The sequence below is a fragment of the Penicillium solitum genome, assembly GCF_028829755.1.
Source record: "Penicillium solitum strain IBT 25940 chromosome Unknown utg000002l_segment0_segment0, whole genome shotgun sequence".
Lineage (NCBI taxonomy): Eukaryota > Fungi > Ascomycota > Eurotiomycetes > Eurotiales > Aspergillaceae > Penicillium > Penicillium solitum.
Genome location: NW_027072122.1, coordinates 194,410 through 213,032, shown reverse-complemented (window position 1 = coordinate 213,032; position 18,623 = coordinate 194,410). Strand labels below are relative to the sequence as shown.

The window sequence follows — 18,623 nt, the reverse complement described above, 5'->3', positions numbered from 1 at the left end:
AGCAATCACATGTGCCAACCCTTTGAATCAAGTACCTAGTCTCAACCCCCTCCAAATTCTCACTCGGCAACCTCAACAACCAACTTCGTACAACTCACCCCCTGGAGTAGCACATCCAACCCAGCATTGATAGCCCCCAAACCCTTCCCCACGATTCTCGGCTCCGGACTCGGCCTAATAGCCCCGTTGGCCAGGTTCTCCCTCGACCACGTCCCCATCCAATATCGGAAGTGAGCCAACCTCTCCCCTTCGTCCATCGACGGCATCAAAAAGATGGTTTCCGCCCCATTTACCTCTTCTGCATCCGGAGGAATAATTGGGGCCGACCCTATCTTCGCCCTCTGGTTCTCCCCGCCTCGATCGCCATCGAAGAAAGCCTTAAGCACGGCCTGACACGACGCCAGCTGCCCCGTGGCAAGAAAGCAGTGCCGAATCACTAAGCCATCCTCCCTGGCCGCGGAAATAATCCCATCCACAACATGTGGTTCGTTGTAATCGAAGACGCGATCCGCGCCTAGGGATCCTACGTACTTCTGATTCGCCGCACCAGCCGTGGCGTACACGGCAGCGAAAGAAGAATCGCGATCTTCCCGCAGCAGCCGGGCGCTTTGCACACCCATTGTGCCCACGCTAGAGGAAGCGCCCCAGATTAATAGGGCCTCTCTCTTTTGTTTCTTATTTTCCTGAGTTCTGGCGCCAGTTGGGGCAACGGAGACGGAAGAAGAACCAGTGGCTTCTCCCACACGTGGAATCCCCATCGCATCCCACGCGCTAAGGGGCACCTGAACAGCGACGGGCAAGGTTGCCGCCTGGTTCCAAGAAATACCCTCATCCGGAAGAGGCAGGGCGTGCTGCCAGGGAACGAGGCACCGCTCCTGAAAGACACCGTAGTTAGGGTCGTAGGACTTCCAGAAGGAGGCGGCGTATGCGGCGACACGGGTGACTCCCGGTCGGAAAAAGGGACCTGGACCCTCATCGGTTGCACCGATGGGGACACTGTCGCCGACTTCGAGTACTAGCCCCGAGAGGTCGAAGCCGATGACCGTGGGGTAGGTAGGTATGAAAAGACCTTTCTCACGCATGTGGCCGTCTGCCGGGTTAAGGGCTACAGATTTGACCTCGATGAGGAGCTCGTCTGGCCCTGGTTTTGGCGTAGGGCGGGTTTGAAGCTCGAGGGGCTCACCTTTTGCGACAGAGACGGCGGCAAGGTGGGTGGCCATTCTGGACTGTTTGTGATGAAAGGCTTTCGAGGTGTGGAATTTGATGTTGACCGAGTCTGATTTTCAAGTCTTCTTCGTAGAATATCGAGGAATACCCCTCTTCTTATACATTAAGATATTATCACAGATCAATTATTCTTCTAGTGACGTACCCGTTCAACGAGGTTTTGTGTTGATTATAGATGAACTTGCAGCCAATCAGAGATTCCTGCATCCGAAGAACAGCTAGCGTGAAATGTGGAATATCCGAAAGAGGGTTAGCCTATCGGGTACCTACTTAGTGTCGTTGGGGGAACATAACCACCCCCACCTGCGTTGAATTGCTTCCGAACTCGGGATAATCTCTCATACCCAAGCTGCGCAAGACATGGCTTCGAATGGCCAAGGAGAGGCGCGGGAGGGTAGGACTCAGCGGAGATCGAGATTTGGCTGCCGAAATTGCAAGCTTCGAAAACTCAAGGTGGGGGCCCTAGGCGTTTAACCATCTAGCGCTTGGCTGACCGAATATCCTTGACCTACTAGTGCGACGAAGGCAAACCACAATGCAAGAGATGTAGTTCATTCGGGGTATTATGCAACTTCATGTCTCACATCCCCGACCTCCAACCCATCGCCGCTGACACGGTGCGGCCATTGGTGGTTCGAGGAAAGGTAGAGCTTCAGCCCCCTCTCACAAATGCTATCTGGACATCTGACGCATCGACATCCTATCAATTAAACGCAAGGTGTCAAGATTTCATAACCCGGTATCTTGGACGAAGTCTCATTACTCCGAACGACCCCAATATGACACAAGTTAATCGCAAGCTCCTGAAACTAGCCTTTACTGTAGGTTTTATTATATCAATTCTGTCTGATGACAGTATGGAAGCCACAATATCCATCATGGGCCTGATCTCGGCTAATATATTTACAGTGCCCTTTTTTAATGCATGCCTCTCTGGCCGTGGCGCTTACATATGACCGCCATCTCAATGGCTCCTTAGGCTGTCGTCGCACTATAGAAGAGTGCTATCACTGGTCTCAAAGCACAGTCCTCTTGAACAAGCGGCTAAGGGAACCGATTGAAAATAAAGATAAGGATCCAATCTGGGGTACTGCGGCTGCTCTGGTTATCTTAATCTTCTCATCCCCTGATTCATGCACACCGGAGCAAGCGTGGCCTCTAAAGTCTTCTGGCTCCTCTGACTTGGATTGGGTGCGTATGAGCAAGGGTAAAATGTCGTTGTGGAATACAGTCAACCCACTGCGACCGGACAGCCTTTTCCGCGTCATGGCAACGACCTTTGCTCAGATGCGTGCACCATTGCCAGAAAGAGGCATAGGTGGCATGCCAAGGGCCCTGGCTGCCGTGTGTGGCCTCAAAGACTCATCTACGGCGGAAACTAATCCATATTTCCGTGCTGCCCATGTGGTATCCCAGATCCTAGACCTCCCGGATAGCGAAGTCGGAACAGGTCAAACTCAACTATTCATGCGGAGTATTCATAGTCCTTTCGAAGACTTGCTCCGGAAAAGGGACCCTATAGCGCTATTGTTGCTCTATCTATGGTACCGCAAAACAAGTCGCAGTATATGGTGGATTGAACTTAGGGCTAGAGTGGAGTGTCCTGCTATTTGCCTATATCTACGACTATATCATAAAGAGAATGATGCTGTGCATTCATTTCTCCCGGGAGGAGCTATCCCCGATAGGTGGAAATAGTCACGCTTTCGAACCCTCAAGTTCCTTGGATTCTTAACATGAAGTACTGCAACGGGGATTTCTATGATCCCTATTGCGGAATACATTTCTGAGACGGAGTTAAGGCGAGCGCCTGACTTTAAATTATGGAGGCCAATCCTTAGTCCTGGCAGCCTATTTGTATAGGTAGAAGTAGTAGGTTCCAGCGTCACCAAAGCTGCTGGTGTCCATGGCGCCAGCAACGAGGTTGTCGTTGACATAGCGGAAGTGGTCAATGATAGGGTGCTTATCATATATCATAGCGGTTGATACAAGTTCGCGGAAACGAATCTCACGGAGCTGCACTGTGTAAGAACTCACTCCATTTAGAACCACGTTGGGTTAACTTACGACAGCATGGCCCCAGCTCTCATCGCATACACGCTTTCCATCCTTTGACACAACAATAGGATCCACACTTTCGGTGGAGTGGAAGGTCTTTCCAAGCCAGTTCATAGACAAGAGCTGGGTGTGACCAGGGTGACCGGTGTCGAAGCTTCCACCCTTCCATTCTGCGCGGAGGAAATCGATGGGAAGAGCGGGAAGGTTGTTATAAACAGCCTCGATGTCGGCTTCATTCAACTTGCCGCCCTTGGCAACTAGGGCAGCAAACTGATCCTTGGGGGCGCTAGAACATGAAGGTAAGTACAATGTTCAAGGATTATCAAGTATAATTATCCTGCTATATACCTTGCGGACATGGTGTAAATATATTCGATAAATGGTACAGAACAAAAAGTGGTTAAAATAGCTGCCAGGGCTACGGATTAACCCCATAATTTATAGTCAGGGCGCTCACCTTAACTAGGTTTAGATTCAGATATCATACGGTATACTAGTATATAGGTAGTAATGATGTCGCCTCACCTGATTGGTGCCCCTCGGGATAGTGCTGGGCTGCTTCCACGGGCCGCGGGCCAAAAGCCCAATACCGTGGGCCGTGGGCCGTGGAGGAATAAGCCGTCAGTAATCCCGAGAGATTCTCAGGGTCTGACATAAATAGTCCTTCCATTTCTTTTTCTGCTTTAGCGATTTCGATAGCTCATGAAACATAGTGCCTTGGCATAACGCTATCTATATCGGAATTATATCGGATTGACCAGCTCAAAGCCTATCTTTATCTCAAAGCTTGTTTGCGAAACTAATTTCTGTGGGGCGTCAGAGACTAGTGGAGGCTGGCTCCCTTGCGCCGCCTGCACCTTTTAGCCGCTCCTACGACATTACTATCAATCAAAGGGCGTTGAAGAGAATAGTTCCCCGAAGGCTTGGAAATCAGAGCACTTTTGATTGGTTGAAGGTTTATCCTAGACAAAATAACCCTGGGATTTCTCATATTTATGTAGTTAAAATAGTCTCTGTAAAGCGAGGCAACATCGGTGGGTAGAGACGATATATACGTACATATTTAGAGTGGAGTGTCCGTAGTAGGTATGAAGGTAGGTCTACCCGAGCGACACTGTAAATGCCACACAGTGTAGAAAGTAAACACGTTTCAATAATCGAAAATCACAGAACAAATAAGTTTGTCTCGAGTGCAGTTGAATTTGAAATCCGACTAGATCTTGCATACTGCTGATCCGCGAGATCTTCGCACAATTCTGGAATAGCCTGACAAGAATGCTGGCCCTAGGAGTTTAGAAGTTCCGATCTTTATGAAAGAGAATGCTATGCTGCTATCTTGGCAGCCAATTGTGCCATATTCCACTATGGAGTAAGGAATGGCCTAGAGATACTCTGGACATGCTTCAGTATCTCGAAAAGATCATCCCTTCGAGTAAAGAATGCCGGGCCGCCGGCGCCGCCTAATTTCTCCCATTTCAAAGGTATATATGGGACCCCTCGCATTTCGTGGATCTCTTGGGTTTCTTGAATCTGCCGTCAGCAGGTTTTGGTAAGAATGCAAGTCAAAAGGCGTGAGACACGTCGATAAATAATTGGACACAACGCAATACCCTTCCGCTGCCAAGTATAGGGCGGCTGTCCCATCGAAGATGGAGAATGCACGAGGCTACAACAGGCCAATAAGAAGCAGCACAGAGTGATATTTCGGCAGCCCTAACAGCATAGGGGGTAATTCTGCTAGGAACGGGCCACGACATAGCCGGAATGAAAAGTGGGCCGATCTGGAACATCCCTTAATAGTGTTAGGCAGCTATATAATTATAATCATTTTAATTTTAAGATGGCGAGTTTCAGGTTTTTGGGATGTATAAGATGCCAAGATAGAGTATCTCATCTTCACATGCCAATGTGCCCTAGAGTGTCTAGGTGCATATGCAACTCAGGGATGTGCCTAGATCGTACGGAGTACATGCGGCAAGGCCGAGTCGTGAAACCCGATTTGAATCCTTTCCAGTAAAAACCTTATCGAGAATGGAGTTTGGGAACTTTGGAATCCACTGAAGCTGTTTATGTATTATTATTTTTCTTTTGTTCTATTCCATTTACATACATATAGATATAGATATTACCTCAATCTAACACTTCCAAGCATATTTACATCCAAACTTAAAAAGAAATACACTTTGCTTCGCCACAAAACCCGATGAAACGGGCCAAAAGCGATCGACAGACCACGTTTTCTGTGGCAGTTGACAATACCATACCGTAATGTAATCTTCCCGCATGCGTGATTTACCTATCGCAGCTATTACCAGGTTTTTCTTTTTTTTTTCTGACTGAGATTTTTCGACCTTTTGTCTTCCATTTCCTTTCTTCTCTTCCCTCCGTTATGCCCTCGATCTCTTCTACGCACAATTGTGGCTCAATGCCACGCGGCTAAGAGCGGTGTCCCCCCCGTGGTCTCTTCCTGCACGAGTCAAAACTCTCCGCTCGGTAGCGATCGACGGGACCGCATGTATGCCGCGCGAAAAAAAAAAAAACAAGAATCGAGATGTAACAAGCTAATAATACAATAGGTTTGAAAAATTCCCCTCCTTTCGAGAGCAACCCGTCTCGACATCTTCCCCTCCGCGGCCAGTGCCAGTGGTCTCCGCTCGGCAACGGTCATCTGGCCGCAGTCCGTTCAATATGTTCTCGACCTTTCTTCGCCGGGTGACGTCCTACAAGGAAAAGGTCCCGTTTCTAAACGAACTACACCTTAATTTCATCTTCCTCCACTATGCCTACATCATATCATGGGCTATCATCGGCTCCATCATCCTTTATCCCGGTGGCAACATCGAATACATCGATGCGCTCTTCCAATCCGCCGGCGCCGCCACACAGAGCGGGTTAAACACCGTCGATCTGAATCGTCTCCGGCTATATCAACAGATCGTCCTATACCTGATCACATGTCTGTGCACCCCGATCTTCATCCACAGCGCCCTGGTGTTTATTCGGTTATACTGGTTCGAGAAGCGCTTCCAACATGTGGTCCGTGACGCTCGTGCGATGCGACGGACCCGATCCCGCATGGAAACTGTGACCGATGATGGGGACAGCGGGGATGTCAATATAAACCGCGCGGAGCTTGGAGTCAGTGGTCGACCCATTGTGGTGATACGAGACGATTCAGGGGACGCCCGAGACGGTCGATTGACGGATCCGCCTAGCAAGAACATCAATTCGGGCATCAACACACCAGAAGCTCGGGATAGCAGTGTGGACTCCAGCTCCGAGGGAACAGACACGAGCAACGAGCCTCGTTTTGGCCTCGGTAGCTTGAAGGTGCCAACCCATTTGAACCCCGAACATCACATTGCCTTCTTGGAGAAGCAGCGGAAGGACAAAGGAGCTCTGCGGATTCCAAGTCCACGGGAATATGACCGTGGTGGTGCGCCGGAGGCCTTGGAAGAAGACGTGGACCAGGATGGTGAGCAGGCTCATCACTCCAGCGACCACGACGACCAAGACGACCAAGACGAACAACAGAGCCCCGGTGCACACCCTGAGGAGCTTGATCAGCTTGGTCCACTTGAAGGACCACATATCACCATCAACGAGCCAGATATTTCACGAACTCGTCCACGCGGAAATACCTTCCCTCATCTGGAAACCCGACCCACTTTCCGGGAGACTAAAGATGGGAATGAGACTACTACTCTTGCCCCTACTAACACGAGGAACACCTTCAGGGGGGTGTTCCGATCTCTGACGCAAGAGCGTGACCTTAATACTCAGCCATACCTCAGTTGGAATGCGACAGTGGCTCGTAACTCCAATTTCGTTGATTTGACCGAGGAGCAGCGTGATGAGTTGGGCGGTATCGAATACCGTGCGCTTAAGACGCTGGCCGTCGTTCTTATCACCTACTACGTCGGTTTTCATCTCATCGGCATGGTCAGCATGATCGGCTGGATCATGACCGAGGACAGATGGGGCGATGTCGTCCGGGCTGATGGGGTTGGGCGGCCGTGGTGGGGAATCTTTACCGCTGCGTCCGCCTTCAACGATTTGGGTTTCACCTTGACACCTGACTCGATGTACTCCTTCCAAAGGGCCGTTTTCCCTTTGCTGATGCTCGCATTTTTAATTATCATTGGCAATACCGCCTTCCCATGCATGCTTCGTTTGATGATCTGGGTTCTTTCGAAATTCACCCGCCAGGGCACTGCGCTATGGGAAGAGTTAAAGTTTCTTCTGGATCACCCCCGTCGATGCTTCACTCTATTGTTCCCTCGCAATGCCACTTGGTGGCTGTTTGCGATTCTCGTCTTATTGAATGGCATTGATCTGATCTTCTTTGTCATCCTGGATGTGAGTTTGTTAACTTTCTCCCTTTTATGCAATTTTCACTGACCATGATTTTGTAGCTCAACGACTCCGCCGTCACTGCACTTCCAGCCGGAATTCGAGTTGTGGACGGCTTCTTTCAAGCTGCTGCGACGCGAACGGCTGGCTTTGGAATCATCAGTCTCTCAGATCTTCACCCAGCCATCCAAGTTTCTTATTTGATCATGATGTATATCTCAGTATTTCCCATCGCTATCTCTATGCGTCGAACCAACGTCTACGAAGAGAAGAGTTTGGGAATTTACGATGCCACAGACGAGGATCACGACGAAGACTCCAATGCCCCCACCTATATCGGAGCTCACTTGCGACGCCAACTGAGTTTCGATTTGTGGTATGTCTTTTTAGGTCTGTTTATCATTGCCATTGCGGAAGGATCAAAATTGCAGAAAGTGAACGACCACTCCTTCCAGCTGTTCACTGTTTTGTTCGAAGTTGTCTCAGCATACGGTACTGTGGGTCTTTCGTTCGGGTACACAGATGTCAACACCTCCTTCTCGGGACAGTTCAATGTGGTCTCCAAGTTGGTAATTATTGCCATGCAAGTCCGTGGTCGCCACCGTGGCCTACCTTACGCGCTTGATCGCGCCGTCCTTCTCCCCTCCGACGCCCTCAATCGACATGAGGCCGAAGAGGGAGAGCGCCGCATGCGCCGCCGCGCATCCAACCTCAGTGGTGGTGGGTCTATCGCCCAATCGCAATCGCGTACCTTATCTCAAGCAAGGAACGATGCTGGTCTGTCTTCGGGTATGGAAACCCACGACTGGCAGACCCAGCCTGCTCCCAATGCAGACTCTCTGGTGCATCGTTCCTCAACTGTCCGATCCAATCGGTAAAAAAATGGGCGGAACCCTTTTTTCTTTTTGTTTATACCTATAGAGGCTTGGCGTTCTACATACGTGCCCTGGCGGTTCAATTTTAATTTCACCACACATAATTATAGACACATTGGACTTCTATCCTACCACCGATTTAGTAAATACGTCAAGTTCGAGGGTTCTTGTCTTGCATATATTAACTGATTGTGGGGACAACATTTTGTCTTTTAACCAATGTAACTGCTCTACGGAGTACATCATCATGGTATAATAAGCAGGGAAAGTAGAGATTTATTGATATGTACCTGAACCTTGCATGGTAGTCCACGGGTACTAGTCTATATACGGCAACGACGAAGTAGAACTAGGTTATTTATAGCGAAGTGATCCATGGGTCCGCAAGCGGGAAGGATCGGCGCTTTTCCATTTTAGGGCAGAGTAGATATCCATGACGACAAACTACATAGCTATTTTTTTAACATCACAACACTGTAATTACGTAGAACATAGAACAAAACTCATCTCCAAATCCAACTACACTAATCTTGTATCTCAAATATATCAACTATCACCATGGCCAACCGACAACTACCATATCTAAATCGATATAGCGGGACCAACCCGAGTCTCCCCACCCTCGAAACCAAATCCCCAATCACAATCTCCAGCCAACCAGAAGGAGACAGAGACACCCCAGCCCAAGAACCCTGGTATAGCCCACAAGGCTGGTCCCTGCGCACGAAACTCATCGCCAGCGCTACAGCCATAGTGATTATATTGGCCGCAATCCTGATCCCCGTCGAAATAATCAAAAACCAATACCCAAACTACACACCTTTGAACTACACCCTCGCAGACGAATACTCCGGCCCAACCTTCTTCGACCAATTCACTTATTTCACAGACGAAGATCCAACAAAGGGCTTCATCGTCTATGTCAACAAATCAACCGCCAGACATCTAAACCTCACCTATGCATCCGAATCATCGGCCATCCTGCGCGTCGACGCTTCAACACCAAACGCTAATTCCGGTCGGAACTCCGTCCGCGTCGAGTCAAGAAATACATACGATTCAGGCCTCTTCGTCTTCGATATCATTCATACTCCCTTCGGCTGTGCAACCTGGCCTGCGTTGTGGTTAACAGATGGATATAACTGGCCGATGAATGGCGAGATCGATGTTCTTGAAACTACCAATGTCGGAAGTCATGGGAATGAAATCTCAATCCATACTACCCAGGGTTGCCATATGGATGTCAAGCGCAAACAAACCGGTCATGGTATCTTTAACAATTGCAATAATGCCACGGATGGAAACTCTGGCTGTGCTGTCATCGGTGATGAAAATAGTTATGGAGAGGCGATGAATAACCGTGGTGGAGGTGTTTATGCACTTGAACTCCGTGATGTTGGTATTCGCGCTTGGTTCTTCCCCAGTGGAACTATCCCGGCTGATATCACCGCGGAGAATCCGGATCCGAGTAGCTGGGGCATTGCGCTGGCGGATTTCCCGAGTACGAATTGTGATATTGCGTCGCATTTCAAGAACTTGAGTATCATTGTTAATATTGATCTCTGTGGTGAGCTTGCTGGGCAGAAGCAGTATTATGACACTTTGTATCATTGTCCGGCGACTTGTTCGGGCTTTGTTGCTAGCAGTCCTGGCAGTTTTGCTGATGCTTATTGGGAGTTTAAGAGTTTCAAGGTTTATCGTGCTTCTTAAGCTTGAAGAGATGGTTCAAAGCTGGGGATTTTTCTTTTTGTTTCTTTTGCTATTTGCTACGTGGTATCACTACATTGATCTGAGGCAAGAGGAATGTTTCTCGTTGAAGCGTGTGTCCCTTTTTGGTTGTTTGATGGGCTTTTGCTAAGGGAGTTTGGTACTGCGATATACCCGGGGGAAGTCGATGTAGACTTTGCTCAAGCTATGGGACTTGGTTATTCATGGGGGCGTATGAATAGACAAATAATGACCTATTTTTTTTTTCCATACTGTTTGTATTTTCAATCTCAGAAGTGAAGTGCTATTGCATAAAAAGTAGGGGCAAATCCAGAGCTGGTGGAGTCATAGAGCTTAACCCACGACGGGGCAAGCGTGGCTAAACATCAGAAACATCTGTGAGCCACGAAGGATAGAACATTCCCTCCGATGTCTGGGTGCAAGCAGCAGTCAAAATAAGCCATATAATTCAGTTAGTACTGCATGGCATCCCTGCGTTTACAAGATCCTGGCAATTTGCATCCCTAAACTAAGCCAAATCCACTTGAAACTCCCCACGAGGCATTCATGTCCATCTCATTAGTACCGTAGGTAGATACTCGCTACCATATCTTTAGGATATACCTGTAGGTCATTTTATTAGCAGGAATCCAACGACCTCTCGAATAAAACTAACCTTGGAGCTCATGCTCTCGGATCATCACTCTCATCACTGTAGCGCTCATCGCCATTCTCCTCATACTCCCTGTTATCAATGTCACCCCACCACCCTTCACCAGAGACTTCGATTGTTTCATCAATTGGGTGCATTAATCTTCCAGAGAGGTGTATAATTCCTGCTTGCCACCAGAAGTCAGCGTGAACAGGACCAACCAATGCCGTGAACTCTTGGCAGTATGGCTTATCCTCGGCGAGATCGAAGTACTCCACTTGAGCATTGTTGACTATGAGACATAGAAAAGTGTCGACGGTGCCGGAGAAATGGTGTCTTTCTCCATCACGGGTTTGGATCAGGGCACGTATCCTCCCTCTGCTGCAGGTCAGACTGCCTGGAGATTTATGCTCCTCGCGAGCTTGGCTAGTAGATTGTTCATTCATCTTTGTGGAAGATTGCGTTCTGTGGAAAATTGTGTGGTAATGAGTAAAGTTAGAATGGTAGAATGGTCTGTGGTGTTTATCAGTCCAATGGTCTTATATGTTAGACGATGAAGAGGGTTAATTGGATGGATACCTAGTTCTCGGCGCGGCAATATCACAGTAAGTCAGATGATGTGATGATCTCTTCTTCAGGACTTCAGTAGAAGATAAGAGAGATCTTAAAGTGTTGGATCGCAGTGAGAAACAAGTTTAGAAATAATGTGAAATAAGTGTCAGAGATAAATTTTCGGTTTCACTTCATTGCTAAATAAACATAGAATGGGTATCTCTAACAAAGATGAATCGTCCGTCAAGCACAATCGGCTATCGATAATTCATCTCCAGATCAAAAGACACGGAATGCATCAATACTGACGAGAGTGGGCTCAACCTTGCAGTGTCATAGTATGGGGAGCCAGTGGCCCAAGTAAATAAACCCTAGGTATACCAAAAGAGAATCTCGTGAAATAACAATCATAATCGTCGTAACAACAAACATAAAAATAGATGAAAGAATAAATGAAAATAGATGAAACACAACTATAGCTGTCGAAGCAGACTGCCATCTGCAAAGGGATTCTCCGGGGACATATCCAACAACGGCCGTGTAGCATTGCGGTCACCCGTTGCGACACCATGTCCGGTGCGCGGTTTCCGAGGGCTAGCCGTGCTGGCTGAATGTGCCAACAGGCTATTAGCGGTGAACTGGCTGGCGGGGGGTGCCGGGCTTGCCTCGGCAGAAACCGGGGCCGCGTATTTGTTTGAGTGATGGCGCACGCTGCGGGTGGTGTTTCGCCGCTGAGGTGTGGTTTCTGCGGCTGGTCGTCGCCATGAAGTCGCAGGTGGGATGGAGATTCCGCCTGGTGTCTGATCTGGACCGGTGGCGCCGTCGATCAGTTGCATGCCGGGTTGGACTTTGACGCCGCGACCCTTACCCTTGCGGCTATGCTGTGGAGGCTCGGCATAGACTGGAGTGAGGTCAATCAGAGGCTTCTGTTTAAGAGATAGAGTTCGGGTGAAAGCAGATGTATCGGGAGCACGGGTCATTGTGTTGCTCCGGCTGTTGGGATTTGAGTCGTGGCTGTGTATGGATCCTCCGCTCATAAAGCCAGTGCCTGAAAAGGCTTCCTGTTTAGCTTTCTTGTCGCGATCATCCCGTTCCCGCATAGCGGTTTGTCGCTGGGTGTAGGTTCGACCTAGGAGTCCGGATGGTGCAAACGTAGCAGTTTCTCCTTCGGATGAAATTCCCGAGAGTAATGCCTGGTTGTCGGAGAAAGGCCCTTCTGTATCGATATCGAGCGTGAGGGTATGGGGATATGATGGTGGAGGGGCCACGTGTCCACGAAGCGTTTTCTTCCGCGCAAAGACATCTTTGGAGCTTGTGGGCCTCCGTTGGTCAGAGCTTTCGGTCGAAGTCTCCCTTTCTAGGAGTGGGACTTCGTTGTGCACATTTCTCGGCTGATTAGTCGACTTCTTCGTCCCAGCACGCTTCGGGGGTGTCTCGGTCTCTGGTTTCGGGCCTGCGCCCTTCTTATTGACAAGATACCAACTTCTCCACTTCTGTACTGCCCGGTACCATGTGTCTGCAGTAGACTTGTCGCTGGTCGAGAAAAAGTGCAAGAAGTTTTCGGTGGACAAAAACATGGATGACTTCTGCTGACTCTTGATTGCGAAGCATAGCTTTTTAGGCGGTTTGATATCTTTGTTTAGCGCTCGAGCGCTGGGGAAGTAGATGTCATAGTCGGATATATGGCAGATATTGATCTGTTCCTCAGCGTTCTCTTTTTTTGAGATTGTCACTTGTCCGTCCGCACGCAAGGTAACATATCGCTTATCCCACTTGCGACGCTGCTGGGAATGGTAAATATGGACAGTCACTGGGGGTGGTTGTCCACTGGGGGCATGTCCAGCATCAAGCTGAGTTAGGGCTTCCACGCTGGAGGGAGGAATAACAATGAACTGGTTGTCCGCATCATGTGACCAGGAATTCATGACTTCCCGGACATGCTCATAGCGGCGCAGAGGGCGCTCTAGACCAACTTGAGAGTAAGACTCCATGAGAATGAATCTCTCCGCATCAATATCCCGCGATAAGTGCTTGGTGGCATCTGCCAATATATCCTGGACTTGAGTTGACGGGGTGACAGTGAGATCCGCAGTGGCATCTCCATATTTGACGAACGCATGTCGCTCTCCGGCGTTGACAGCGCTGACGGGAGCATCAACTCCTGGAACGATTCCGGTTCCGCCCACCCCAATGTAGTTCGGGAGGGGCTCGTTTTTCTTGGCGGATCTTGAAAGTTTGACCTTCTGAAAGAAAGACTTGCGGTTCCCATCGTTTCCTGGGTTGGAACTGCGCGCGGGATGCGCCGGCGCAGGTTGCGATCGGGGTTGTTGCGCAGCCTGTTTTGGCGAGGCGGACACACGAGGCCGCTCAGTGTGTTGCGCAGAGTTATCCCCTCCAGTCAATTGTTCCATCGCACCTTGTCGGTGCAGCTCGCGGATGTGCGCTTCTTCTTCATTTTGTGTTGCCAAAGGGTGACTGGTTGCGGGCCGTTCATTTTCTCGTATCGGCTGAATTCGCGCGTGGCCCGGGATCGCGGGAGTAGGAGGTACGATATGTCCAGTTGACGATGGCCGATTGCGACGATATCGAGATCTGCTTCGAGCGAGCGAGGGGTTCTGCTCGACACTATTCACAGGCGCAGGTGGTGTGGCCATTTCGACGTCGGTTGTCCCACCTCGCATGCTACGATATCGAGACAACTTTTGGGGTACAGCCTGCGCTGTCGCACTGTTCTCACTCATGCTAAAGTTTTCTCACTTGACATTCGCCCCCGGGAGGCCGAGGCGCGTAAGTTTCGTAATTTGCGTCGAGTTCTATCGCAATAAGGTTAGCGTCGCCTTGACACCGGCAATTTCCCGTTCAGATCGGGCAGTGCTGCGACTCTGCGACTCAGCGACTCAGCCTCTTGACAGAGTTTGGTGCAGTGGAAAACACACAAATGTGGGAAAAAGGTGTAGACTAAATAGAATCCCACCTAGTCCTCACGATCAAACCGGCCTGTTTTCAATCGACCATTCGTGCCTTGGGGGCAAAAAAGCGACCCGCACCGATCGTCAATTGGGCCGGCCTAGGCTGGGGTTGCATGGGGTTTGCTGGGTTGGATAGACCATATTGGATAGATGTTATGGATTTGAACTCACCGAAGTACTTGGCATAACAAATAATCAAATGTGAAATTAGAAGAGAAAAGAAAAAAGAAAAAAAAAACAGATGAAACGCAATTTCCCCAGTGCCCTGGCAATTTCGTGGCGGCTAAACATTTCCGGATCGGCCGCGCCGCATGCGGTTTCACGCAACGCTGGGGCAACGATGTGTATACAACATTGGTTACGGAGTATATGGTTGACCTGATAGAGCGTGTGATATATGATCGACAGGTACTATTGACTTTATTCGCACTATTAAATTGTTCAATGAAAAAAAGGTGTGACTGCGAAGTATTATTGGAGGATCTCCAAGGGTCCACAGGGCGATCAGATCTAAGTGTCTCACTCCAAATGTACATACTTCCAAGGGGATTCTTCGCAAATGAGGATATCATAAAGCTTCAAGTCTCGTGGAAGTCCTTCCGATGATATTCTGTACACGAGAAGTACACAGAATATACGATTTCTGTAGGCTTATATAGTTCCAGGGTTATTACTGATTTGGCTTAGCAGATCTCCTTAATAGGCTTAAATCTCCTTCTTTCTGGTTTTCAATTGGACCTTTATCCTTCTATATTTGAATCATTCTTACAAATTGAATAAGTTAGAGCCTATTTCCTATAAGCACCCACTTCCCGGCGCCTGCGAGTCGTTAGCACGGACCTAAAAGCAAAGTATATAGTACACCCCCATGCAGGGAACTTACCACCACGCCACGAAATCCACTGTCCGCACATCAATCCCAAGCTCAGTCAGTGCCTTGGTGGAGAGATGTGTATCATAAGGTCGCACAACACCCCCATTAGGATCATTGCCTTGCTTATTGGGGATCATTCCGGGAATAGCGACACCCAACACCTCAGCCAACTTCTGGCAAATCTCATACTTGGTCATACGGTCCTCGGATGAGAATTGCAGGATACGAGGGAAGTCCTTGCGCTTCTCCTTCTCACGCAGGTACTTGATGACAATGTCCCGACACACGCGCGCAACGTCCTCGGTGTTGGTTGGGTACCGTATAGCCCAATCGTCCATCTTTACACCGGCATTTTCATCAGTGGCCTTCTGGACCGCGTCGACGAGCGTGTTGACCGCGCTCTCCGAGTTCTCCTTGGCGCTGCCGTACAGCACTGGCACGCGCAGCACAATTCCCATGCCTGACTCCTTGGTTGCTTCTAGTACGGCCACCTCGCCATCACGCTTCAATTGCCCGTACAGGTTCGGTGGCTTGGTTTCAGAATCGGCCTCGTAAGGTGCGTCGCCTTCGGTGCCGGGGAAGACGTAGTCGGTCGAGATGTAGATGAGGAAGGCACCGCGAGCTTGGCATTCTTTGGCCAGTGTGCGAGTAGCGTCGACATTGACCTTGCGGGCTTGATCTGGGTTCTTGTCACAGAGGTCTGGGGACTTGTTTGCAGCACCTGTGAGTTGTTAGGCTATGAATTGGGGGGGGGGGGGGGATCGAGTCGGCTAATTAGCTTACAATGGATGACAATCTGAGGCCTGGCGATTGTTCAAAGCTGATTAATGTCTATACTCAGGATCTAGATGGAAAATACATACTTGACTTCATCGAAGAGCATGCGAATGTCTTCCTCCTTCTCCAAATCGGCCTTCAAGATAGTAGGCGGGGCAGGACGGGAGAATCCCTGGCCAACAACCAACACACCCGAGTGCTGGAAAGTGTTGAAAACAGCACGGCCAAGGAAGCCACTGGCTCCAGTAACTAGAACTGTCGATGTCATTTTCGATGTAGTTATGTAGTTATATGGGTTAAGTCAGGAAGATGGTGGGATGCTCTTCTTTTTTTTTTAATGACGCGGGGCCAACTGTGACGTAACTGACTTCTCCCAGCCCTGGAGTGGATATAACAGTTGAGACACAGTGATAACCCACATATCTAGGCCGTTAAGTCCATATGAATTCGATCAATTCGATCAATTGCACTCGTTTTTGTGTTTTGTGCATGGTGTTGAGATATACCTAATGATATCATGATCAGCGTGCACTTGAAGGTTGATTAGCGCAAGAAGGTACAGGATATATATACGTGTAAATTTGATCTTTACACTATATTGACAAAATGTTTACTAAATCAGTATAAAAATATGAATTTAACCTACCTTACTAAATAATATAAACCTGTTCTAAAGACTATATAAGCGTTGAATAGAGAAAGCCGAAAATCCCCGAGGTCGAATCAGAATCGGCGAGGACCTGGGAGCTCTCGGAGGCAGATCGGAGCATCGGAGCATCTCCACTTGACATTTCTAAAAATTGTTCATTGTAATTCCTCAGCCATGTCTGGTGCCAGGAATATCACAGCTGCTTTGCGGCGGGCCCGAGTGCCTCGTCCTCGTTTTGCCATTCGCACCGTCCAATCTATCACACCCTTGACTACGCGCACCTTCAGCGCCAGCTCCACCCGCAACTCCGATTCCCGCCAGATCAAGTTCACCAGCGACGCCTACCCCAACCTCAAGCGCAACCCCAACTTCGCCGAGATCTCCGCTGAAGATGTCGCACACTTCAAGGAACTCCTGGGCTCCCAGTCGGCCGTCATCGATGGCGTGACCACCGACGCGACGGACGATATCGAACCCTTCAACAGCGACTGGATGCGCAAGTACCGTGGCCACACCCGGCTTGTTCTGAAGCCCCAGAATGCACAGGAGGTTAGCAAGGTGCTGAAATACTGCAACGAGCGCAAATTGGCCGTCGTGCCGCAGGGTGGAAACACTGGTCTTGTCGGTGGCTCGGTGCCGGTCTTCGATGAGATCGTCATCAACACTTCGCGCATGAATCAGATCCGCTCTTTCGATGCTGCCTCCGGTGTCCTGGTTGCCGATGCCGGTGTCATCCTTGAGACTGCTGACCAGTATCTCGCTGAGCGGGAGCACCTCTTCCCTCTGGACCTGGGTGCCAAGGGTTCCTGCCACATCGGTGGAAATGTCTCCACCAATGCCGGTGGCCTGCGTCTCCTCCGCTACGGAAGTCTCCACGGTAGTGTGCTCGGCCTCGAGGCGGTCCTGCCGGACGGGACTATCGTGGATGCGCTGTCGACTCTACGCAAGAACAACACTGGTTACGATCTCAAGCAGCTGTTCATCGGCTCTGAGGGTACCATTGGCCTCGTGACTGCTGTCTCTATCCAGTGTCCCCCGCGCCCCAAGGCCGTTAATGTGGCTTACTTCGGTCTTGAGAGCTTCGAGCAGGTCCAGCAGGCTTACCTCGCTGCCAAGGGCCAGCTCTCGGAGATTCTCTCCGCTTTCGAGCTGATGGACGGTCGCAGCCAGAAATTGGTCATTGAATCTACGGGTAACAAGCACCCTCTCGAGGGTGAGTATCCTTTCTACTGTCTGGTGGAGACCAGCGGTTCCAACGCTGAGCACGACATGGCTAAGCTGGAGTCGTTCTTGGAGAGCGTCATGGGCGACGGCATTGTCGCCGACGGTGTACTGGCCCAGGACGAGACCCAGTTCCAGGCCCTGTGGCGCTGGCGTGAGGGTATCACCGAGTCCCTGAGCCACTTGGGTGGCACCTACAAGTACGATGTGTCGATCCCGTTGGCGGATCTGTACCTGCTTGTGGAGGACTGCAAGGCCCGCCTCACGGAGAAGGGTCTGGTCGGTGACGATGACTCTTTCCCTGTTCGTGCTGTTGTTGGTTACGGTCACATGGGCGACTCCAACCTGCACTTGAACGTTGCCGTGCGACAGTACAGCAAGGAAGTGGAGAAGGCGATCGAGCCGTGGGTGTATGAGTGGATTCAGAAGCGCCAGGGCAGCATCAGTGCTGAGCATGGGCTTGGCGTTGCTAAGCGCGAGTTCATTGGTTACAGCCAGAACGAGACGATGGTGAAGCTGATGAAGCAGCTGAAGAACCTTTATGACCCGGTAAGTGGAGTGTCGCTGCTATGTGTGAGCAATTGCTAACCTTTTTATTCTTAGAATGGGATCATGAACCCGTACAAGTATATTTAGAGCATGTTGCATGCGTGTTGTATATGGATCGTTGGAGCATAACAAAAGCCGTTTACCGAGATCGAGTAATAAT

General features: G+C 49.7%; 8 protein-coding genes across 8 annotated transcripts; 3 read left to right on the top strand and 5 right to left on the bottom strand.

Moving 5' to 3' along the window:
- Window positions 1–59: 59 nt before the first annotated feature.
- Window positions 60–1,220, bottom strand: N7455_003715 (zinc-binding alcohol dehydrogenase family protein; the record flags this gene model as incomplete). Its single annotated transcript, XM_040958655.2, has 1 exon — window positions 60–1,220. One exon carries the CDS (start codon window positions 1,218–1,220, stop codon window positions 60–62), a length of 1,161 nt encoding a protein of 386 aa, XP_040810964.2.
- Window positions 1,221–3,078: 1,858 nt separating this feature from the next.
- Window positions 3,079–3,644, bottom strand: N7455_003714 (DUF4334 domain-containing protein; the record flags this gene model as incomplete). Its single annotated transcript, XM_040958616.2, has 3 exons — window positions 3,079–3,243; window positions 3,295–3,571; window positions 3,634–3,644. 3 exons carry the CDS (start codon window positions 3,642–3,644, stop codon window positions 3,079–3,081), a joined length of 453 nt encoding a protein of 150 aa, XP_040810994.2.
- A 1,080-nt stretch (window positions 3,645–4,724) lies between these two features.
- On the top strand, window positions 4,725–8,516 carry N7455_003713 (potassium ion transporter; the record flags this gene model as incomplete). The annotated part of the gene is made up of 4 exons (XM_065604549.1): window positions 4,725–4,766; window positions 5,727–5,800; window positions 5,862–7,644; window positions 7,701–8,516. The coding sequence occupies 4 exons, from the start codon at window positions 4,725–4,727 to the stop codon at window positions 8,514–8,516; spliced, it is 2,715 nt and encodes a 904-aa protein (XP_065462100.1).
- Window positions 8,517–9,071: 555 nt separating this feature from the next.
- N7455_003712 (glycoside hydrolase family 16 protein) lies at window positions 9,072–10,223 on the top strand (the record flags this gene model as incomplete). Its single annotated transcript, XM_040958592.2, has 1 exon — window positions 9,072–10,223. One exon carries the CDS (start codon window positions 9,072–9,074, stop codon window positions 10,221–10,223), a length of 1,152 nt encoding a protein of 383 aa, XP_040810892.2.
- A 681-nt stretch (window positions 10,224–10,904) lies between these two features.
- N7455_003711 (uncharacterized protein) lies at window positions 10,905–11,318 on the bottom strand (the record flags this gene model as incomplete). The annotated part of the gene is made up of 1 exon (XM_040958684.2): window positions 10,905–11,318. The coding sequence occupies one exon, from the start codon at window positions 11,316–11,318 to the stop codon at window positions 10,905–10,907; it is 414 nt and encodes a 137-aa protein (XP_040810952.2).
- A 579-nt stretch (window positions 11,319–11,897) lies between these two features.
- Window positions 11,898–14,105, bottom strand: N7455_003710 (uncharacterized protein; the record flags this gene model as incomplete). Its single annotated transcript, XM_040958628.2, has 1 exon — window positions 11,898–14,105. The coding sequence occupies one exon, from the start codon at window positions 14,103–14,105 to the stop codon at window positions 11,898–11,900; it is 2,208 nt and encodes a 735-aa protein (XP_040810978.2).
- Window positions 14,106–15,181: 1,076 nt separating this feature from the next.
- On the bottom strand, window positions 15,182–16,312 carry N7455_003709 (dTDP-4-dehydrorhamnose reductase family protein; the record flags this gene model as incomplete). The annotated part of the gene is made up of 4 exons (XM_040958561.2): window positions 15,182–15,212; window positions 15,277–15,988; window positions 16,051–16,070; window positions 16,131–16,312. The coding sequence occupies 4 exons, from the start codon at window positions 16,310–16,312 to the stop codon at window positions 15,182–15,184; spliced, it is 945 nt and encodes a 314-aa protein (XP_040810997.1).
- A 555-nt stretch (window positions 16,313–16,867) lies between these two features.
- N7455_003708 (FAD-binding oxidoreductase) lies at window positions 16,868–18,550 on the top strand (the record flags this gene model as incomplete). The annotated part of the gene is made up of 2 exons (XM_040958654.2): window positions 16,868–18,463; window positions 18,518–18,550. The coding sequence occupies 2 exons, from the start codon at window positions 16,868–16,870 to the stop codon at window positions 18,548–18,550; spliced, it is 1,629 nt and encodes a 542-aa protein (XP_040810925.2).
- Between the last annotated feature and the right edge of the window lie 73 nt (window positions 18,551–18,623).